At 41.8% G+C, this 20701-nt stretch overlaps 1 protein-coding gene and 1 long non-coding RNA gene across 2 annotated transcripts; one reads left to right on the top strand and one right to left on the bottom strand.

Annotated features, from left to right (window-relative positions):
* Positions 1 to 576: 576 nt before the first annotated feature.
* On the top strand, positions 577 to 19490 carry ttc7a (tetratricopeptide repeat domain 7A). Its single transcript, XM_049735705.2, has 21 exons — positions 577 to 717; positions 1237 to 1423; positions 2317 to 2480; positions 2578 to 2746; positions 4028 to 4158; positions 4678 to 4802; positions 5185 to 5263; positions 5443 to 5612; positions 6068 to 6131; positions 6260 to 6397; positions 6911 to 6994; positions 7219 to 7323; positions 8376 to 8493; positions 8826 to 8883; positions 9028 to 9100; positions 9363 to 9523; positions 12341 to 12457; positions 12621 to 12727; positions 13049 to 13183; positions 14262 to 14464; positions 18459 to 19490. The coding sequence occupies exons 1-21, from the start codon at positions 661 to 663 to the stop codon at positions 18675 to 18677; spliced, it is 2664 nt and encodes an 887-aa protein (XP_049591662.1). The 5' UTR covers positions 577 to 660; the 3' UTR covers positions 18678 to 19490.
* On the bottom strand, positions 13014 to 16249 carry LOC125978386 (uncharacterized). The gene is made up of 2 exons (XR_007484995.1): positions 14791 to 16249; positions 13014 to 13180 (listed from the first exon to the last, which is right to left on the bottom strand). It is a non-coding gene; the product is annotated as an uncharacterized lncRNA (long non-coding RNA).
* Positions 19491 to 20701: the final 1211 nt, after the last annotated feature.

The following is a 20701-nucleotide window of genomic DNA, read 5'->3' as shown; positions in this document are numbered from 1 at the left end:
AGGTTGCTGTCTCGTATCATTTATTGCATGCACGGCATATGGCGTTGCCATGTGAGCATATCAGTGCCAATTTAGGATGTTTATTTAGTGAAACCACCAAAAACCAGTTGGATGAACGGTAGACCTCCAGATCAGAGTCCAGGGAGTCAGTAAACATGCATGTGGAAGGGGAATACGCCATTTCATCACAGTCAATGACCATGAAGTTATGAAGCTGTCAAAGGTTGAATGCTAGATAGATACAATATTTTGTGCTCTCGCCATAAAAGTACTAATGATCATGAATTGTGTTCTTTACCAATTTTGGCAGTTAACCAGCTAACGTGGCTGCTTCTTACCAAATGTGCCAGTTGACGTGACCTACACCAGGCACTGTGGAAATTCTGAGGCGGTGCAGCCAATCAAACCTACAGTGAAAAAGTATTTGTGCAACATAAAAACATTGCTGTAGCGCCATTTGGTGGCAACCTGCTGCCAACAATGTTTTCAATGTTGAAATAAGAAGTTTCATTTATTCAGGCCATACTGTACCTCCAAAAGTGAAGGCGAGCGACAACTTTCGACAGCAGGAGGCGCCATAGAGTCTCCACGAAGCCACAATTGGAACTGCAAGCAGCGAGCTTCTTCACTGAGAAATATAGGGAGCTTTTCTGAAAGAAAATGTCAAGTTTCCAGAGAGAAAATGACCCGGCAAAATCCTTGCTCAGAAGATTTGAGGTTTTATTTTATGTTTTATTGTATATGTTCCATGATAAAGTAGTTTGTGTCTGTCCCTCCCTATCCTCCCTTCAACTGTGTTTATGTTTAGTCCTTCCTTGAAACCGTCCGGTTGACCTCAGCCAGCCTGCAAATACTGCAGACTCAGGAACACGCAGAACATCCAAACAAAGTGGGAATATGGGTCGTTTCCAATGAGACTATTTATTTACTGTTTTTATATGCACTATTAGACACAGAACTCGTTGCATTTTGCAGTTTCTTCAACTCTACCTGATCCACTTAAGGTATTAAAGGAAAAAGCTTAAGAGCAGATGCATTCACTTCTGACTCCTTCAATCTACGTTGGAAATACTAAATAGTTCATATTTATAAATTGATTAAATAGCCAATAACCACTTTGTTCCGCAGAGTAACTGTAAAACTGTATGAACACACCCACACGCATGGCAAGCGCCCCCCCAACCCAAGCCACACGCGCACACGCTCCAAATATTACATTTTTATTTCTCCTGGAAGTCTGCAGTCACTCCCATCGTGTCAGGGGAGTGCGGTCAACACCGGGATCGAGCTGCCATGGCATCCCGCATCTCCTTCACCCAGCTGCGGCTGGAAGCGGAGTTGGATCGGTACCGGGCCGAATGTCATTGGGACCGAATTCCTCCAATCGTCGAACACATGCAGGCTGCACGTATGCACGAAGATGGTGAGCGCATAAAGTTTGCATGACGACAATTCAATTTGTTTCCTCGGTATAGTCAAGTGGAAGTACTGATATTTGTGTGACTATGTACCCAAGTTGAACTTTGTACTGTTGACAACGTACAGTTCTAACTTGTTGCTGTCAGGTCTTATGATTTGTTTCCGTGTGTGCTTGTTAGTTGTTGTTGTTTTAAATAATAATACGAAATACTAAACATTGCACATTTGACATTTACAGTACATTTAACATAAAGCACAATAGTGCAAATTTAGAGAAATCAAATTCGCCAGGCTGACAAAAGATAAAGAAAAGACAGCAAGCTTACTTTAATACATGCAAATAAAACTTCACACATGCATCTTTTCTGTCTTGTTTTGGTCGGCACTGACAGGGTGTAATTGGTGATATTAATTATATTAATAATATTGGTGTATTATATAAAGGTTGTAAAAAGTATCATTCAAAGTCCTTATAAAATACTGGAGAAAAAAATGGCTTGTAATACCCAAATTTTCATTTGTGAATATCCAGATCTTAATATAATTAATTGTATTTATCTCATGGATTTTTTCCTCCATCTTTGTTACTCTTGACAAAGTTGAAATTTTAGTCAACAACAGTAATTATATTCTATCTTTGATTTAGTAATCATGACAAAGATCTAAAAATGATTATCTGTTCATTTAGGACAGAGGAGTACTTCAGTTGAGTGTGCGTATTCAAAAATGTGTAAACTGTATGCAGTGTTCTGATTGAATGATCACATTTCAAAGTATCACGGAAGATCGAAACGGAGATTTTAGCAGTACATTCACTCCGGAACTGCGTCGACTCCTGAGCTTGACGTGAAACTTCTGGAAGCTGTTCACCGTGACTTTTTTATGTCCTGCCTTCAGATGATTATGGAACGCTGCTGTTGGCAGAAGCACTGCTGGAAGAGTCCCTGCAGGAAAATACAGACCTGTTGAGGCGCTCCATACCTTTGATGGACAAAATGCAACCCAGATTATGCCGGGCCAAAAGCTACCTCAACATCATCCTGAGCCGAGGCCGTCTCACTGTCAGTCTTTCATCCTCTTTGAATTATTCAACTCTGTCAATTCAAACAACCTCAAGAAGGAAGCATTTACCACAGATCTCTTTTCTTTTTCTGCCAGCCCCGGTATTTGAATGAGGCTTTGCTGCTGATGGCCAAAGTGCACTATGTGCAAGGTTGCCATCGCGATGCCCAGGGAATGTGTGCAAGGGTGGGACTGGAGGAGCTGACACAAGATGATCAACCCATCTACCATCTCCGCCTGCTGGCTGAGGCCTTTGTCATTAAAGGTACGGGCTGCGTCAAAAACATCCTTTCAAAAATGTTTTTTGGGTGAATATCAGATTCTTCTTATTTTTTATTTTTTTCCCCCTCATTTATATATTTATTTTGTTTTATTTTCATTTGGTGAAAGCAATATGAAGAAAGAGCTTCAAGTCAATTTAGCCCTGAATCTTTTTTAATTTTAAAAAGGAAAAAAAAAAAAAGACCCAATACTTTTGTTTTGATTAAAGTCAAGTCAATCTATTCAAAAGTGCCCCTGGACATATTTTTCTGTACTGTAAATAAGGATCATCCAGACACAAGTTCAAATTTCAGATCCTTAAATGTTTTATAGTAATTTTCATATACAATCTGTGGAAAGGGTCAAGAGTCAAATCCACATAATATGACACTGCTTAATCTTGTTATCATCATTATCATCATCATCATCATGTCATTACACCGAATCTTTCCTGATGAGCGGATGTGATTTCCTGCTTGCTGAAATATAATTATGTCACAGACACCAGCGGATTTGAATTCTAGCTTGGTTTCTTGCAGAATCTTACAAATTATTTTAGGTCGGACTAATATAGATGATGTCAAAGACTGCCTGAGAAAGTCAACCCATTATTTGCTTTCTATAGATATTTCTGCCCTGCCCTGCCCTGCATGCTGTTGTGGGATTTAAAAGTGCTCGGAATGTTTTGGCAATGATGTCTATTTGCAGCACTCTGCTTATTTGATGAAGCCTGGCATCTTGCCTGAAGATACCACCCATATCAGGCTTTTTGCTCTGACAGGGGGATGAAACCATTTATGGTTTACCCATAAAAAAATGATAATAAGTCAGTGTGAAGTCTATTATTGCAAAATATTGGAGATGGTTAAAGTCTTCATTTTTTTCTGCTTGGCAGGTACATCTGAAGCACAGGGAGGCTTCTCATTTCTAAGATGCTTTGGGCTACTATTTCTATAACCCTCTATGATTGAAATCAGCAAACAATTTGCCAACTCTAACTGTGTTATTGCTCTCCTATTACAACTACATTTTCACTTTATATTTGTGTGACCCTGCGAAATATGTTAAAATTAGCCAAGGCTAAAACAATTGAGTCTGGGGAAAAAAAAAAAAAAATCTAAATAAGAGATGAAAACAGGTCACACAGATACCAAATATATTCTAGTCTCCAAACTCGGAAGTCAACAGTTGCATGCTAAAGCTTTAGAAGGAATGATAAACAAGCGACACAGGTTGTTTTGTTTATTCAATTCCTGACGATGGCATGTGTATGTGTATCTTCCAGGTCTGTCTCTGGACCACCAGGCTCTTTCTTCAGTATCTCGTATCCGTCTGTTAGAGAGGGAGGAGGAGAGTCTTTCCTGTTACCTCAAGGCCTGTGATGCGGCTCTGTCGTACCTTCAGGAGCTTGATAAGGTGGCCCTGAGGAGATTTATGTCTCTTTTGATCCAGTTTGTGGTGCAAGCGGTCCAGTTTTAAATGAAACTACACAAACATGTGTCGTGCTCAAGCAATTCACTTGAAACAGACACGTGTTAGCTTAGGAAAAAAAGAAAAAGAAATACACCCAAAATGGAAAATATACATATTTTAAAGTCATTCTGGTTTTATAAGTGTATTGTTTATAATTATGTCAATAATAATTGACCAATCTAGACTAAAATATGTCTATCTTTTTTTAATTTTGTATTTAGAATTTTTTTTAAAGTTTTATTTTATTTTTTATGTGGCACGTCAGCCATACTCACGTGTATCTCATGGCCCCACCGTAGTAAATGCAACAATATTAATCATCTTAGATTGCGACATATTAATTGGGATGTTATTTTGGCAAAGTAAACAAAATGGCATGATGGAAATATGCTCAAGCAGCTTGTTGGAAGCAAGATTGGGACATAAGCGCTAAATTTGCTTAAACTTAACATTTCTTTTCAGTCAGTTACAACGCCCCACCCTAAGACAACCAAAGTCACTCTGTGTTCTCCAACTGTGGACTTGGACCTGAGTTTTTTCCTCCAGGCAGCCCTACAAAGTGCGTACCTTTGTTTGCTGCAGAGAGGGTGAGTATATATGCACACACGCACACGCACACAGAAACACAGCTCAGTGTCTGTTGAGAAATTTGGGAAGTTAAGATGGGAAAAATTCTTGGAGAGGATTTTTTAAATTAAGATGCGGTCAAATATTTCACCAGTAGGTGTCAGTATTGCTTTTTGGATTCTAAAAGATTGCCCTTACTATCTGTAGATTAGATTTTTCCCTGTGTTAACCATTTTTGCATGATTACAGTATAATTCTTAAAGCATTAATATGAGCTATCCAATAATCTTAAGCGAGCATATTTTTATGCATCTTTTCTCATCTGCTTCTCCTTGGTGTGTTTTTGTTTGATTCATCTCCAGTTTCATAATCATTGAAATACACTTTGTGTGTTTATGTTAGTCATCTAGCACAAGGTGCTCACCAACTACGTCGTGTGATCAGGGTGGTCGAGTCACGGGGGTCTCAGAGTTTCAGGAAGGTCAGCTTCCTCACAATACAAACCATGTTAAGCGTGGATTCAAATTAAAACATTGCCACACAAAAATAACATATTTTAAGATCTGTATGAATAATTCACAAAGTACTCAAGAGCTTTAATCAAACAGTTCAAAATATTTCAAAATACTAAGTCAAAATTCTACTTTGGTACTTTTACAGATTGCAGCAAGGAAGCTGGCAGAGGTGCTGCTGAGCTCAGTGAGTGAAGACAGTTACTGGCCCCCCCTAGGCCCCCCACCCTCGGCCTGGCTCCGGAGAGAGGGAGCAGCCACATCCAAAGATGCACTCTACCCCACCATCAAACCACCGCAACGTTACTCCACCGACAGGTTCCAACCCTCTCGCTTTGCTTTTTCACGACCTCATTGTGCTAATTTGTTAATTACTGATGCCCAAGATTTTTTTACAGTAGGCCACCATGATGGCATTTTTTTCAACAGACCCTTTTTTGACATAGTTTAGATGATACACCTGGTAGGGTCATGGCAAAAAACAAATTCACAGCAGAGAAGAAGTGACCAAATTTAGCAGGCGGAGCTGCGTATTGATTGTGGCTCCTGTGTTGTCACATACACTTATTGGGAATGGAGGTAGTAAGCCTTGTGTGGAGATAATACTGAGAACATGTCATGTATGAAACTCCTAGGGAGGTCCGTGTAGGATTACACACCAGGTGAGTCTGAAACCGGAGACTCGGTAAAGTCCAAAGGCTTGAAGTAAATGATATCTGTGCCTTTGCGCGGATGTCGGCAAGAAGACTAATCTTGTTCTATTGTCACTGCAGTTGCTTCTGCCCCCAGGACGTGGTTGAAGAGGCTGTCCTGCTGCTTCTCATTACAGAGTCCATGGTGAGACACACACACACACACAAGAACACGTATACACAACGCGTTGCCATTTGGAACACAAGGACACCTTTATCAGTCATTATCTTCTCTTCTTCACTTCAAATCCTTTTTTTTTTTTTTTAATCAAGGCCAGTGGTGACGCGGTCATCAGCCGCCTGCCAGATCAAGTCGAGGCTCGCCAGGCCACCCTGCAGGATTCGGCCTCTGTCTACGACCTGCTCACTGTCGGCATGGTTAGGAGGGGCCAGTACACCATGTTGTCTGAGGTCTGCAGACACACACACACACACACACACACACACTGCACATGTCCACTATCATGCAGATGAGTGGCCTTATCGGTCTTTATGATGAAAGATGAAAGAGTTTCCATTTGCTAGCCGTTGTAAGCAGCACCACAGCACAAAAGAATTTTTCCTCTAGCAGCCAAGGTGAAAAAGGCCCTTGCCGAATATAATATGTCATTACCTCAGCAGCGTAAAACGACAAAGCCATGAAGACTTTTTGCACTCTTGCTGAATGACAGCATCTGACTGATTGGCATTTCATTCCAACGCACTCCTCCTCTCATTCGTACACACATCACTCACATTATTATGGACTAAAAGATGTAGAGTGGGTAGGGGGTGTTGACAGTCATTTCAAGAAAAAAATAAAATAAAGTGCCAAAGCGTTCTGTAGAAATGAAATGAGAGGCATAGTAAATGAATTAATAATGTTCTGTTGATAATACTGTATTTCCACCCACATTCAAAAGTTGATTTTCAAACTTCTGGCAGTGTCTGGAACGAGCAATGAAGTTTTCTTTCAACGAGTTCCATCTCTGGCGCCAGCTTGGCCTGTCTCTCATGGCGTCTGGGAAGGTGAGTTTATTTCATCTTCAAAACGCCATGACCTGTCTAACAGTCACTATTCCGCCCGCCTCAGACAACAAGCAAAATCGTGCTGACCGTTTATTCTGATTGCAGTCTCGGAGGGTTAAGCCAGTGGTAAAAAAAAAAAGAGATGCATGTCTTCGGCGTCTGCATAATTGGCGATTACTAAATGTACAGCACACAAATCACAGTTTGTTCCATTTATGTTGCAGGTAGTCGGCGCTGTGTCTGTGTTCAAAGAATGTGCCAGGATGAGGCCAGATGACCCGTTGCTTCCCCTATTGGCTGCTAAAGTCTGCATCGGGCAGCTGCACTGGGTGAATACAACCAGCAGAACCAACTCATCTAAATCCACATTAAAATTAAAAAGACAAACATTTGTGGCATAAAAAGAGAGTTAGCAAGGGTGAAGCAGAAGGTTACTGAGAGAAAAGGGGCCAGATTAGAAAATAAGACTTTACAGGGGTGACTGTGGCGAGCACATCTGTCAGTGGCTAGAGCTCACGCTAGGCCGGCCGGAGACAGTAAGGCGCTTACGCTCTTAATCACAATGGGCCACTGTGGCCGGCGCACAGTGGCGCATTACATAAATGGGCCACCATTATCAGCCATCAGAAAAAATGCACAACTTTTTTTTCGTTTGCTGTTGCTTGTTGGAGAGCATCAGAATCACTGCACTTCTAATCTGATGTACCCGTGCCAGTCCTGTGTCGTCACGTCACCGCTGCATTTCTAAATTCCTGAAAAGCACTTTTGGTTACTGTTTATATTTTTGTTTTTTGGTGACTTAAATATGGCACTTTAAAGTGTTATTTATTGTATTTATTTCCTCCTTCTATGTTTTAAATATGTTCAAAATAAAGACATAAAAAAATCAATATTTTTAGTTTATTATATAGTTCCATGTAGGCTCTCAACTCACAAATTCAATATTTAGACAAAAAGAGCATTGAACTGAAGAAAGAAGCAGATGAAGGCTGAGGGAAGAAAACTCCTGTATGCTAATTGACATTGTAAAGGGATCATTTTATTTTGTTATTTATGATTGCAGAATTATTTATAGCTTTGTCTTTTATGTTTTATGTACAGCCATTTGTTACATCTGCAGATGTTGATAGTGATGGGAAAATGAAGCTTCATATTAGCTTCATAAATCAATTGTATTCATTTGACTCCTCTACTCAACATTGGTCTGAAAGCACAGTGGCGAGAGGTTTCTGCGATTAAAGGCTGTATAAATAAATTAGCCTTGGATTTAAACCTCTTTATTTAAACCAACAGTGCCATCTAGAGGACACAAAAATACGACTGATTCGCGAAACAAATTTGAAGCTTCATGAACAAATCATGAGTTGTTTATGTGTTTCAGTTTTCAGAAGCGGAGGTTCTGTCCCAAAGTGTGGTGGCGATGGGAGAGGGAGCTGGGGAATCTCTTCCTCGGGCCTACCTGGCTTTGGGACTCTCCTACAGTCTGCAGGCTTCTGATGGTAAGAATGCATTTTGAAATCTTCTCCGATTATGCTGGCTCGACTTTGTTTGGCACTTCATTTCAAGTAGCCAAGGCTCCACCCCTGGTCGTTATGGTAACCTGAATCCATACTCAAATTGGCACACCTCGCAGAAGAGTGTTGGCTCAGCAATTGCGTGAGAAAAGACAGCCTTTTGATAACCATCTCTTTTCAACTTTGTTTGAAAAGTATCCTATTATATTTTTTACCCTTGGGCTATTTAGCACAAAGCAAAACGACCACATGAGAACTGTTAGAATTAAACAAAAAAAAACATGTTTTTTGGCTTATTCTGTCGTTTTTTTTTGTAGCCTCTTTGAAAGAAGATCGAAACGAATACAACAAAAAAGCACTCGGAATTCTGAGAAAGTAAGTTGTTGTTCCAATCTTGAACAACCTATGTTAGATATCTGAATTTAACTCTGCAAAAGTGCACCACAAGTCTAGCAATCGACATATGTTTTAGTCAAATCATTATTGGCAAAATTTTATTCAATTTGTGTGTCTCCACAGAGCTCATTCATTAGACCCGCAGGATGCTCACATTGCCATGTGCTTGGCTCTGCAGTTGGCTCTTGTACGGCAGGTGAAAGCAAACAAATACATTATTTCTCTTTCCATCGTCAAATGATCCAAAGTGTTCTAAAATGATACGATTGCATGTTTAAAAAAAAATGCTGGATGTCCTCTAGTGTTCGCCTGATTACTGCGTGATGTTCCTCGTTCATCTACATGCATAGCGCCAAATGACGCATATAGTGCAAAACTTTGATGTGACATTCACAACGTACTCTTTGCAACTGTGGAAAGGCGGCCAAAGTGACTTTATAATGAATCTGCATCGGCAGGTATCTGCAGCCATGGAGACCTTGCAAGGGGCTTTATCTCTCCAAGGGGATGACTTGCACTCCCTACACTTGCTGAGCCTTCTCCTCAGTGCTCAGAAGCACCACCGCTATGCCCTGGACACCTTGGCGCTGGCCCTCAGCCAACACCCTGACAACTTCAAGTAAATCCACAACGTCGTCCCACTCACACATGCAACAAAAAATGCGGATTGGGGTAATAAAGCACGAGAAGAGAAAATACACTTTTCCAACTGCGTAGTTTCTTAATCTTTGAGAGGGAGAGGGGGGGGGGGGGAGAAAGAGAGAGCGAGAGAGAGAGCCTTAAGAAGTCACACAGCACCAACACTTGTCATCTTGCAGGGATAGGGTGTCTCAGCTCCACTGCGTTGGAGGCCAGGCGCGCACACACACACATGCACACGCACACTCGCAATGCCTTATTTAGAAGCGCCAGAGTGAAGGCCTGCATTGCGGTACCTATTTCCCCTCATTCACCCCTTAGCCTTTTAGCACTGTAGAGTTGACCCGAGCCTGCTCACATACTCCCAACATGGTAACTATTTTTGACGCTTGCACGAGTTTATTTTTCTCTAATTAATTTGATTGATTATATCAAATGATAGTAAATCAGCACACAAATAAAACAAATTGAATCATCGTAATACGCAGAGAAAGCTAGATGATATATGAAAGTACAAGAGTTCAGGTCAGTGGCTTCACACAAATGATATTATGAAAGATTATTGCATCATCACTGAAATGTGAACTTAGTGTTTTGGACTCGTGTAAATGCATTTCTCAATGCAGCCGTTAGGGGTCAGTGTTGACTATCATAGTCCCGATACCAACAGATGGTGTACATCACTACCTCAGGAAGAACGAGAAGAGAAGGAAAATGCGCAAGCACAACAAAATAAATGCAACAACACACACACACAACTCCTCCTCAGAGACACTTGACTACTTTGACCCATATAAGTGCTCTTTTCCGGACCCAGCCAATCACCTTGGCTCTTTGAGTCAAGAATCCCCATCACCGCGGTAACGAGGTCGTATGGGTTAGACAGAGCATGCAGCATCCATCAGTTGTCATTTTTTGGTACGGGCTTATATCAAGAAATTTCATTCTGAAAATAAAAGTGCTAGAGAAAACTTAAAGAAAATTATATTTTATATACAAATTCTTTGGGTCGGATTGGTGTGTCAGTGAGAGCTCCTCTCAATGTGGCAGAGAAGAACTAGGCACATGTGAGCTAAGAAGACATTCATCATCTTGTATTTTAATCAGTTGGAAGTTGCTATTGTGCTAGCCCTCAGTGGAGTGCTATTCTCTGTAACAAGCTCTTTGAATATCATTTGTGTTGAGTGAGTGTCGCACATCCAAGGCGGCAGAGCATTGTGAGCTATTGCACCACAGTTGTCTGTGCTGATGAGAGGAAAATGCTTGTGTGTGGGTGTGAAAGGGGGTGATGTACCACTTGTGTCTAGGATCTTAGTCTTGCACATGGATGATGATGTGTGTCACTGTATTTTTGTGTGTGTGCATGCATGTGTATGATCCCTGTTAGCTACTGCCTCTCTGCACCACAGCAAAGTGTCAGCTTGCTGTAGCATATCAAATTTCTTCTTCCTCCATTTCGTTTGCATCCTCTTCCACCAGCCTCTGAGTTTCTCTCCACCCTCGCTTCTTTGGCCTTGTTTCATTGATGTCTTTTACTCAGGACATTATTTTTAAATAATTAATTTTCTCCGTGTGTAATTGTAAGCACTGCAAAGTTTGACTTTTTACTGTAGGATTGGCTTTTGCATTTAACTGAGATGTCAGTGTGTGTGTGTGTGTGTTATGCAGGTGGTCTGAGAGTGTTCATAAGAGCTCTAACTGTAGTTATGTGTCAGGAGCGGCATGCACATGGACTTATTAAAGTAATCTTTGTGTGTTTTGTACATATGTGTCCACCTGCTCACGGTGGAGGGAAAATAAAGTGATCTGTGGGGGTGCAGAATGAGTAATACTGTAGATGGAGCACTTTTTCAAGGGAACATTTCAAGCTAGCTATTTTTAAATGCAGTTGATGCTGGCACTCTTTGCTCAAAGCTGGCCACCACTAAGCACAGAGCGACTCTGCTCACTCATCCACTCATCTAGACTATGTGCATCCCCGGGAGGGTGATAATGACAACACTTATAATTGGATGCGTAATCTTGAAATCCACCTTTCAATGGCGTTGTGAATGAAAACTCTGGCCTGAGAGCTGAAGAATGTAAAAGTTGGCCTTAGATGATGAGATCAATTTGCATTTACATGTGAAAATAATTTGATGGTTTTGTTGACTCTAGTGCTTACTGTCTGTCTTCGCTTCTAATTGATGCTCATGACAGACTGGTTTTGCTGAGCCCCCCCCCCCCCCCCCAAGGCACACACACACACACACACACATGCACACTTGGCATTATATCTGACACTCGCACATCACTTAACCAGTTGTCTTCAACTAAAAGGGCTGAGTCGAAACGCTATGACCTCTCATCAGCCTTTCAACATACCTCACGCACGCACGCACGCACACACACACACACACACATACAGTAGGTCTGACTAATGTAAAATAACCGAGGCTGGCGCTTGGATGCACTTATCCAGGTTTCCTGTATTCACTTACAATGATTCTGCTGTATAGTCCAAGGGGACAAATATGAATAATTAAAGAAAACACAATTAATTGGATTAAAAAATGAATCTATACAAATCCCCATAGACAGCAGAATCATCTAGTGGTTAGCATGTCTGCCTCACAGTTCTGTGGTTCGCAGGTTGATTTCGGCCTACCTGGTTGAAGCTACGTAAATGCTTTTGAGTTGTACCCCTTTGTCTCTATATGCCCTGTGATTGGCTGACGACTGGATAATGTTCCCTATAGTCTATAGAAAGTCTATTGAATATACAGTATGTGATATGATTTATGTGTTTTTGCTCTAGTTTGCTGTTCACAAAGGCTAAGCTCGAAGAAGTCCTGTATGGCCCATCTGCGGCTTTACAGACCTGCCAAGAAATGCTGCAAATCTGGCAAAGTCGATACGATGTCAGCCGCTCAACGTGAGTAAATCAATCCTCGAATACATCATGAGTATAAAAAAATAGGAGTGGCCCTCGCCTGGTTTTATTTCATCAGTGGTGCAAACAGAGGATGTCAGTTGGAATATACCGTGGCCATTGCGAACGGCTCGGCATGTCATTTACAATTGCGTGTGTTTTCCAGTGAGACGGATGACAGTAGCAGTATACCGGTGATGGAGAGGATGGATGCCAGTTCTGGAGTCAGGAAAACATCCATCTACCTCACTCTGCCTGACTTCCAAGATACTGGTATAATAATTTCGCCTTCTGCCGCTGTTTCGCACACATGTTGAAGCTCAGGCTCTGTACGGCATCCACCCTCACTCAGCCATTTGAATCTCCCGCTGTGGATGATTCAAATCATCCACAGCGGGAGATCTAAAAGCAGGGAAGCCCAGCGTCTGCAACACTACTACAATTACTATATCGATGTGACAAAAATGTGTGATTTGGCTTGACTTTTAAACAATGTATTGTTGTGAGTGATTATTACATAAATAATCAAGTAAACATAGGGTTTAACATTAGACTTGAATATGAAACAGTGGTGATTGTCTTTTATTCATGTAGGTTCAATGAGTCCATCGTCAGTTGCTGTGTCTCGTCTTGAAGCGGCGCTCTCAGAAGTGTCAGATATAAGCTCCATGCATCGCCAAGGGCCCACGTACATCTGGACTACTCTAGAACGTATTTGGCTGCAAGCTGGTAAAACAGCAACACACATCATTAAAAAGAGAATCATAATAATACTGACTGTTTTGATTGTTTGCCAATTGCGAATGTGGAGAGAAAGCAGTTTGGGACACATCTGTTTCACAATTGGGTAGATCATATGGATCACTTGTTGGAGGAAATAGAGCAGTTAAAGCACTAATCCAGAGGATTTAGTGAGGATAAAAAGTCTTGACAGACAGTTGTTCCCGGTGTGAATAACTGCAGGTGACTTACCCTAACGACAAAGAACAAGTGAGGCCGAAAAACAGGTAGAACAGGTCACGGTAAATAAGTTAGATGCAAAAAAATCAGTAAGTAGGACATAGAAAGAAAATAACAATTGACTATTCTTCATAAACTGAACAAGTGATGTATACCATGTAAGTGTTTTTTAATCTTTGAGAAAGGTGGTTTAAAAAAAAAAATGGGGAAAAAAAAAATCTAGTTTTAGTCTCATGGCCCACGAGTAGGCAGAGTTTATTTTTAACGAAGACAAAACAGTTACAGCGGAGGGGAAAATCTAAAAGGGCAATTTTACAACCAGTGCGTTTGCAGTACCTTGGAGGGTTGAAGTGGGTGGGGTGGAAGGAATTATGTCGGGTGGTGTCCCCTGTGACTAGTAGTTATTTGTTGTGACCAACCTTTTACTCCTGTTATTCATATGCTGAGAAACAACTGAAGTCTCTCATTGTGTTTACTACGTGTAATGAAACCAGGCTGAGTCGGCCATACCCTTCCCGACATTGCTGTTCTCATCTGTCACTTCCTCTCACAATCTCAAATATACTACCGTATATTCCTTTCAGTACATCTCTAAAGTATTTCACTTTTTAATTGACTGTACTTGCACAAAAGTTACTGTCAGGGGGTTTGGGAAACATCTGTGATGGCCTTATTTAGGCAACAGTTCCATAACACTGCATTTCTTTGGTGAGTGTGTATGTACTTGAGTGGCTTATGTAATGTTATGTGTAATTTAACTCCACACTGTTTATATTTCAGCATGCTGCAATAAGGTTAGAACATGCACTAATGCAACTTTAATACGTCCGTCTGTCCGTGTGTGCAGGGGAACTGTTCATGGAGGACGGCCGACTGAAAGAGGCCCAGTTTTGTATAGCCGAAGCCAGCTCGCTCTTCCCCAACTCACACTCGGTCTTGCTGCAGAGGGGACACCTCGCTGAGCTCCGGGGTCAACTGGAGGAAGCTAAAAATCTCTACGACGAAGCCTTGGCCATCCACCCTACTGGGGAGTGCATACTAGTGCACCTGGTGAGCAACAGCCGAAGACTTCCATGACTCAATGTATTGTAAAAAACTCTGCAATTCATGACAAAAAATAGTTTTCAAAGACTTATTCCTGATCATTTAAGCAAGTCCCTTTCCCTCGCTCTCTCATCCAAACACACTTCCGCTCTATAAAGATCCTTTCCCGCCCACTCACCATCGGTCTCCATGATTAACCACTGCCCTATGACCTTTGAACTCTCTATTTCCTGCCTAATGGACCGGCAAGGGATGTTTGGTGCAATCCAACGACTTGTACCCACTCGACACATTCACCCACACACACAAATGCCAGTTGTCTCCGTACTTACCACAGATGTGTCAGCTGATACAGCACTGGATATCTTGTGACCACATAAGGCTAGTGTGTTTGCTGTGATTGCACACTTTAGTGCGTGTGTACGTCAAAGCGCAGTTGTGTAGTCACGTCTCTTCCTTTTTTGGCCTGTGCTAAAGCCAATCCCTAGAGGTGAAATGTTGAAACAAAGCCAGCTGGCAGTGTCCCTTTCTGTAAGTCTCACAGGGCAGATGTGCTCTCTGTGTGTGTGTGTGCGTGTGTGTGTGCGTGTGCGTGTGCGTGTGCGTGTGCGTGTGCGTGTGCGTGTGTGTGTGTGGATTTAGTCTCATGTAGTCGTGGGCACTCGTAAAACCAAAAGGAAACTACTATAATGTGTCCCTTCTTCATATTTTGGATTAGATCCGAGACATACGAATGGAGGGAGCAGTGCAATGTGCTAAATAGATGCTTCCTTGCTTTTTGGCTGCTAAGTGGGACAGCGTGTGGGACATTTCACTTGGAGATCTTCCCATATTTCTGGCTTGAATCAGCCTGCGAGAACGCAACCCACAGTGGCAGGTTTTCTCGGTGGCTCAAGATCCCTGCATGTATTTTTATACTGTATGCACCACTGACACTTTATGTGCCAGTGGCCCATTTATTCTGCTGCTGCCTTGAGGGCAATTCTGATTATTCTTCCTTGATGTTCTTGAGTTATTATTCTACAAAAGCACGTACATTCTGTTCTGTACTTTCCTTGAATATCCTCCAGATTTTTACACTTCGGGGTTATTCAGGGGAGAAAGAAAATGAGATACATTGTGACTGGAGCTTGTACAATGAGGCTAACATTATTTGAGGGTAGTGGGCCGTAGGGGTTTTTGTTTTTGTTTAACTTTTCATCTTAATTAAACAAAATCAGTCATGAGGTTTGGTTTCTATCCAATAGAGTCTGAGAGCAATACACGTGATTGCAAGCAAAGAGGAAATATGTGAAACGGAGTAGGACAGCAACATGAAGAAACAGATGGGTAGCATGACGGATAGCAATGTGGCAAGACAACAGGTAGAGCAACGGAAGGAAGTGAAACAGAGGGCCGGGTGTGCCGGGGTCATATAGGGCGGCTAACGAAATGGGAACAGGTGTGGAAATGAGCCGGAGGTGCGGCCAATCAGGTTAAATGCTGCTGATGGAACGGGAGGGGCGGGAGAGATGAGCTGTCCAGGGTACCGGTTATGCGGATGTCTTCCGATTTCTTCTAAAATGGAAAAAGTAGATAAAATATAAGATAAGTGGTGTTGCGAATGGATGGACATCAAATCATAATGTTATGCTAAAATTGGATTTTTATTTAATTTTCAGTTATAGTGACTATAGTTGGACTGAAGCATATTTTCAGTTTATTTTTAGTTATTAATTTTCAGTTGTCAGATATTAGTGTCAGCAAGTAGTTGACATGTGTGCATTTGGGCAGGTGCTAGTACAAGTAGTATCGCTGATCCTACCACAGGGCCAGCCCAGCCCTCCAAGTTGCGCTGGTATGTAATGAATCTGACCCACTCCCAACATCCTCCACATTTCATTCCCTCGTGCGCATAATCACACCTGCTATGAGTCAACCACACATGCTAGTTTGCCTCCTCTGTTACCCAAGCATATCATACACATACATGCAAAATCTCAAGGACGAGGACTTGTGCTCATTGAATTCATTTTTTTTTTCCCAATTATCAAATGCTCCCATCTCTCTCTCTTCTCCTCTCCCTGTGCTTGGGGGTGGTTGTCAGCTGATTGGATCATGCGAATACATTATTTATAACACTTCTTGCCATTTTATGGGATTGCCTAGCAACTCGGGAAATATATTCTGTTCGGTTCAGTAAGACCTCTGAACAGAGAGGAGGCAGTGGAAGAGATTCAGAGAGAAAAATGAATCAGTGGCACAAACACGAGCTGGCTTTGTTGCTATGCACGGCTCGTGAAGTTGGTTGGCATTCGTCTGCCCTTCCCATTATCAAGGTTTAGCTAACTTTAGTCATTTGATGTTTGCCAGCATTTGCATCCTCAACTTTCCGTTCTTATCCCTTTCCCAATCCACTATGGATTGCCTCGGACTGGTTTCTCCAGCCTCTGTGTGAGGCTATGCAAAGGTGTGGGTGTAAGGAAGAAGGGAGGGAAGAAGCTTTGAAATCCGGAGATCAATTGTGGAGGCATACAGACATGCACACAAGGTCCGAAGACAGTAACTTACGCCGCTGCTTGTACAGCACATGAAAGGATGATCAATAACTTTGTTTTAGATACGTATCTGTTTCACTCAGTGATGGGTGAGGAAATATATATTTATTTCCAGTTTCACCTGATGAAATGGAGATAGATACATAGAACGGTCAATTCTGATATTGGGGGAATGGCAACGGATCTGAACCACAAACCTAAAAGGGATCTAGGTCAGACCAAGTCCCAAACAACAGGTCTTATGGGGGGATTCCTGCCGGAACTAATCGATACAAGTTGATCGTTTTTTTTAAATAGGTCCAAATGGGTTTGGCTTTTTTTTCCCTTTAATAAATACGGTCATCATTTCAAAATGCGTTTTGTATGTACTTGGGGTATAGTGCGGTATTAAAATCCGATATATTTACGTGCGGTAAATATGTGTTTTGACGAGACACAAACCTGCTCCACCAAGTTCGTTGCGATCGGCTTGCCATTGAGGCAGATGGCTTGGAGCAGTTCAAACAAAACCAGTTTTAGTTTCTGTGATGCCAGGAACAAGCAGTCCCAATGTTCTTCATCTCATTTTTGTTTCAGCTTCCAAACTGCTCTCTCTCTGATAAACTGCCCACTTTTGTTGGGCTGTCTTTGGAACTGAAAAGATAGTTTTTCCATGACCTCTGCCTTGTTCATTACTCTCTGGAGAGTCTCCTCCTTCTCTGAAATCTATTTTGCCAATTTGCCAAGATACCTTTTAATGGTTTTATTTTCTGATGCTACGATGAGAACAATAGATTATCTGTCTGGAGTTCTGCTCAATTGATTTTCTCCCCAAGGTCATTTTGAGATTATTTACAAGGTGTAACTGTCACCAACTAAACTATTTTAAGTGGCATTTGATGAACTGCTGTCATACATACGTATATATATATTAAGAAGAAAAAACAACTGAAGATAGACGCAGTAGGTGTGCACGCTCTCACTGAAAGTTTCATCAGAGCTCCTAGACACCTACGTGAATTTCATCCTAATTAATCTTATGTGCAGGGAGGCATAGTCCTTGTATGTGAAGCTAAGTGGGCATGTCTCCAGCAACAATTTACTCATTCCCAGCAAGCCTCGAGCTGTCTGGTTTCCAAGCCACCAGTAAAAAGTGCTCTACTTTTTTCGTTATTATCATCAGCTTTAAGATAACCAATACAAGATGATGTGAAACAGTTCTACTGAAATCTCGACTTACTATTATAAACATATTTTTACGAATAAGTACTACTTTGACAGTGTCACTCAAAACTGAGTATTTTCAGTGTGAGGGAATCATTAACTCACTCAGTGCCATTGCCGGTCATAGACGTCAAAGATATTAACTGGGTTGGCAGTGAATGAATGTTCTTGTACTTGTGCAAGTGATGTTGTTTAGATTACATATTGATTCAACCAAATTGTGAAAAATATCTTGTGTCATATTACTATTATTTGCTCAGGGTCGGCTGCTGGTGAAGACAGGGCGCGCAAACCTCGGAGAGAAAGTCCTACGCGATGCAGTTCAGGTCCACAGCACGTCCCACAAAGCGTGGAGTGGACTGGGAGAGGCGTTGCAGTCACTGGGATCCAGTCAGGCCCCTGATTGCTTCCTCACAGCTCTGGAGCTGGAAGCTTCTTCTCCCATCCGACCTTTCACCATCATCCCCAGGGAGCTTTGAGGAGCCCCGGATTGTGCGTTTGGGTCTTCCGATTCGACACTGGTGCGAACAAAGTCATATGAGTGCGCGTCAGCTTTGTAAAATATAAACATTGTCACACCAGCTAAGCATTTTTTAAATTTGTTGTGAGTGATCCCTATTGATTTAGCTTCACAATACGCTATGTATTCATAGCGGTTGCTACTAACCTTTTCTCAAAAAGATTCAATTTTTAGCTTTCAATTTGTTTCAATTTCAAATTCATTTTCTCAAAAGGCGATTTAATCTTGTGAATTTGCCATTGAAGAACATACGCAGCATCCAAATATGTCATACATAAAGTCCTCCCTATAGAACATGAAGCCTATAGACTTATTTTGATGCTTCAGCAGTTTTCTATAAAGTGTCATAATGGATGGAATGTCCGCATTGCCCCCACCCCGTGTGGTAATGCATAGAATGCATAAAATGAAGATGAGCTGAATACCGGAGGCAGAATGTGGGTTGCTGTTGTATCCTTATTGAACAGCACGTAGCCATACATAGACATCAATTTTGTATAGGTTGGCAGGCACAAGAGAAGCTCCGCTTTATCTTATTATAGCCTCTGATGTGTCTTTGAGGACTATTTTGATTGATGTATCTTTCATAACATCATCCTCATATATGTTTCAGTACATCCATTCCGTTATTAAAGTGTACGTAGTACATATTTGTACAGTATCATCATTTGTGTAAAAGAAAAGACAAATATTCCACTCACAATGCCTGTGGTAGATTTTGTATTTTTTTTCGCATCATTCCCATAATAAATAATAACAGCTTTTAAAATCACTGGCGGATGCCACGTCTTCACCTGCCTTGTCAGTTGTGACTAATGGGCATCACTTCCCCTCTGAGTGTCTAACCGCATTAATGTGAACACTGGGACTTGCCTACTGGCTTATGTAACACTGCCAGCACAGTTTCTGCCCCCCCCCCCATCAGCACCATCACCACCACCTCTCTTGCTTCCTCTCTCGCACTCTCTTCAGGCTAGCCTGATGTGATGTGGCTCGGTTGCCTAGCAGCCACCCCCCTTGTTTGAGTTACTGGGGAAAGTGGAGAGATATATGGTCTTCTTAACAAGACACTCACATGCGCACATACAGACAAGAAGCGTAGCATGTGATGACTGCGTGCTGATTTTGTCAGCGTGTGATTTGTTTGCCTGCTTTTAGCGTGCAAGCTGCATCCATTGGGTTAGCCTGATGTCTTTTGGGCAAGGTACCAGTCTTTATTCTGAGAAAGCACCCCTGTCCTAAAATCATATCTTCCCTTTAGCACATTTTAGAGTCCTTGATTAAAAAAAAAAAAAAACAATTAAATAGAATCCACGACATTCTCCAGTATGAAAACCCCCTCACTTATCAATACTCCTAATGACGCAACCCTTATTGATCACCGTCTCATATTTTTCTGCCGTCTGCAAAAAAATCTATTTTTACTTTTTCCTTCATTGCTTGACAGCCAGCTCTCCCTTGTTTTCAGCCTTCCTCTCATTAGCACTGTGTGACACCCACGCTGGAGCTTTGGGAGATGAATGGTCTATCCCTGTGGGTAAAGGAGTGAAATATTACTGCTTGTGTTGCGCGCGTGCACCGATATGGACATGCAGGCACACACACACACACACGGTGGCAAAGAGAGCATGCGTGTATTATAGTGGCTATGCACACACACTGTCTTGACAGATTCATGGAGGAAGCAGCCAACTGTTAAGAGTCTTAGAATGACAACAGCCAATTTCAATGACCAGCACACACAAAAAAAAAATTCGGACGGAGGAAGCAAGACCCACAAATGTGTCTGCAGTGAAGGTCTTGATTGGAAATGCTTGAAATTGTGGGATGAAGCCCTTGAGATGCAACATTTGCGAGGAGGTTCCCACTCAAGAGATACCTTGCAAAGCATCTCCAGGGAGGAAAATCAAAATGCGGTGATAGGCTCCAATTTTCAGGTTCTCATTAATTGCAATCATTTCCAAATATGCTTGTTTCGCCTCG

Source organism: Syngnathus scovelli, chromosome 12, assembly GCF_024217435.2.
Source record: "Syngnathus scovelli strain Florida chromosome 12, RoL_Ssco_1.2, whole genome shotgun sequence".
Taxonomy (NCBI): Eukaryota; Metazoa; Chordata; class Actinopteri; order Syngnathiformes; family Syngnathidae; genus Syngnathus; species Syngnathus scovelli.
The sequence above is the reverse complement of the archived record's forward strand: the minus strand, read 5'-3'. Positions and strand labels throughout refer to the sequence as shown.

Coding starts and splice junctions, on each gene's coding strand:
- ttc7a (XM_049735705.2), top strand. CDS start 661: ATGTCAAGTTTCCAGAGAGAAAATGACCCGGCAAAATCCTTGCTCAGA. Junction 4,159..4,677: donor ACCTTCAGGAGCTTGATAAG/GTGGCCCTGAGG, acceptor ATTTCTTTTCAG/TCAGTTACAACGCCCCACCC. Junction 9,101..9,362: donor AGTTGGCTCTTGTACGGCAG/GTGAAAGCAAAC, acceptor CTGCATCGGCAG/GTATCTGCAGCCATGGAGAC.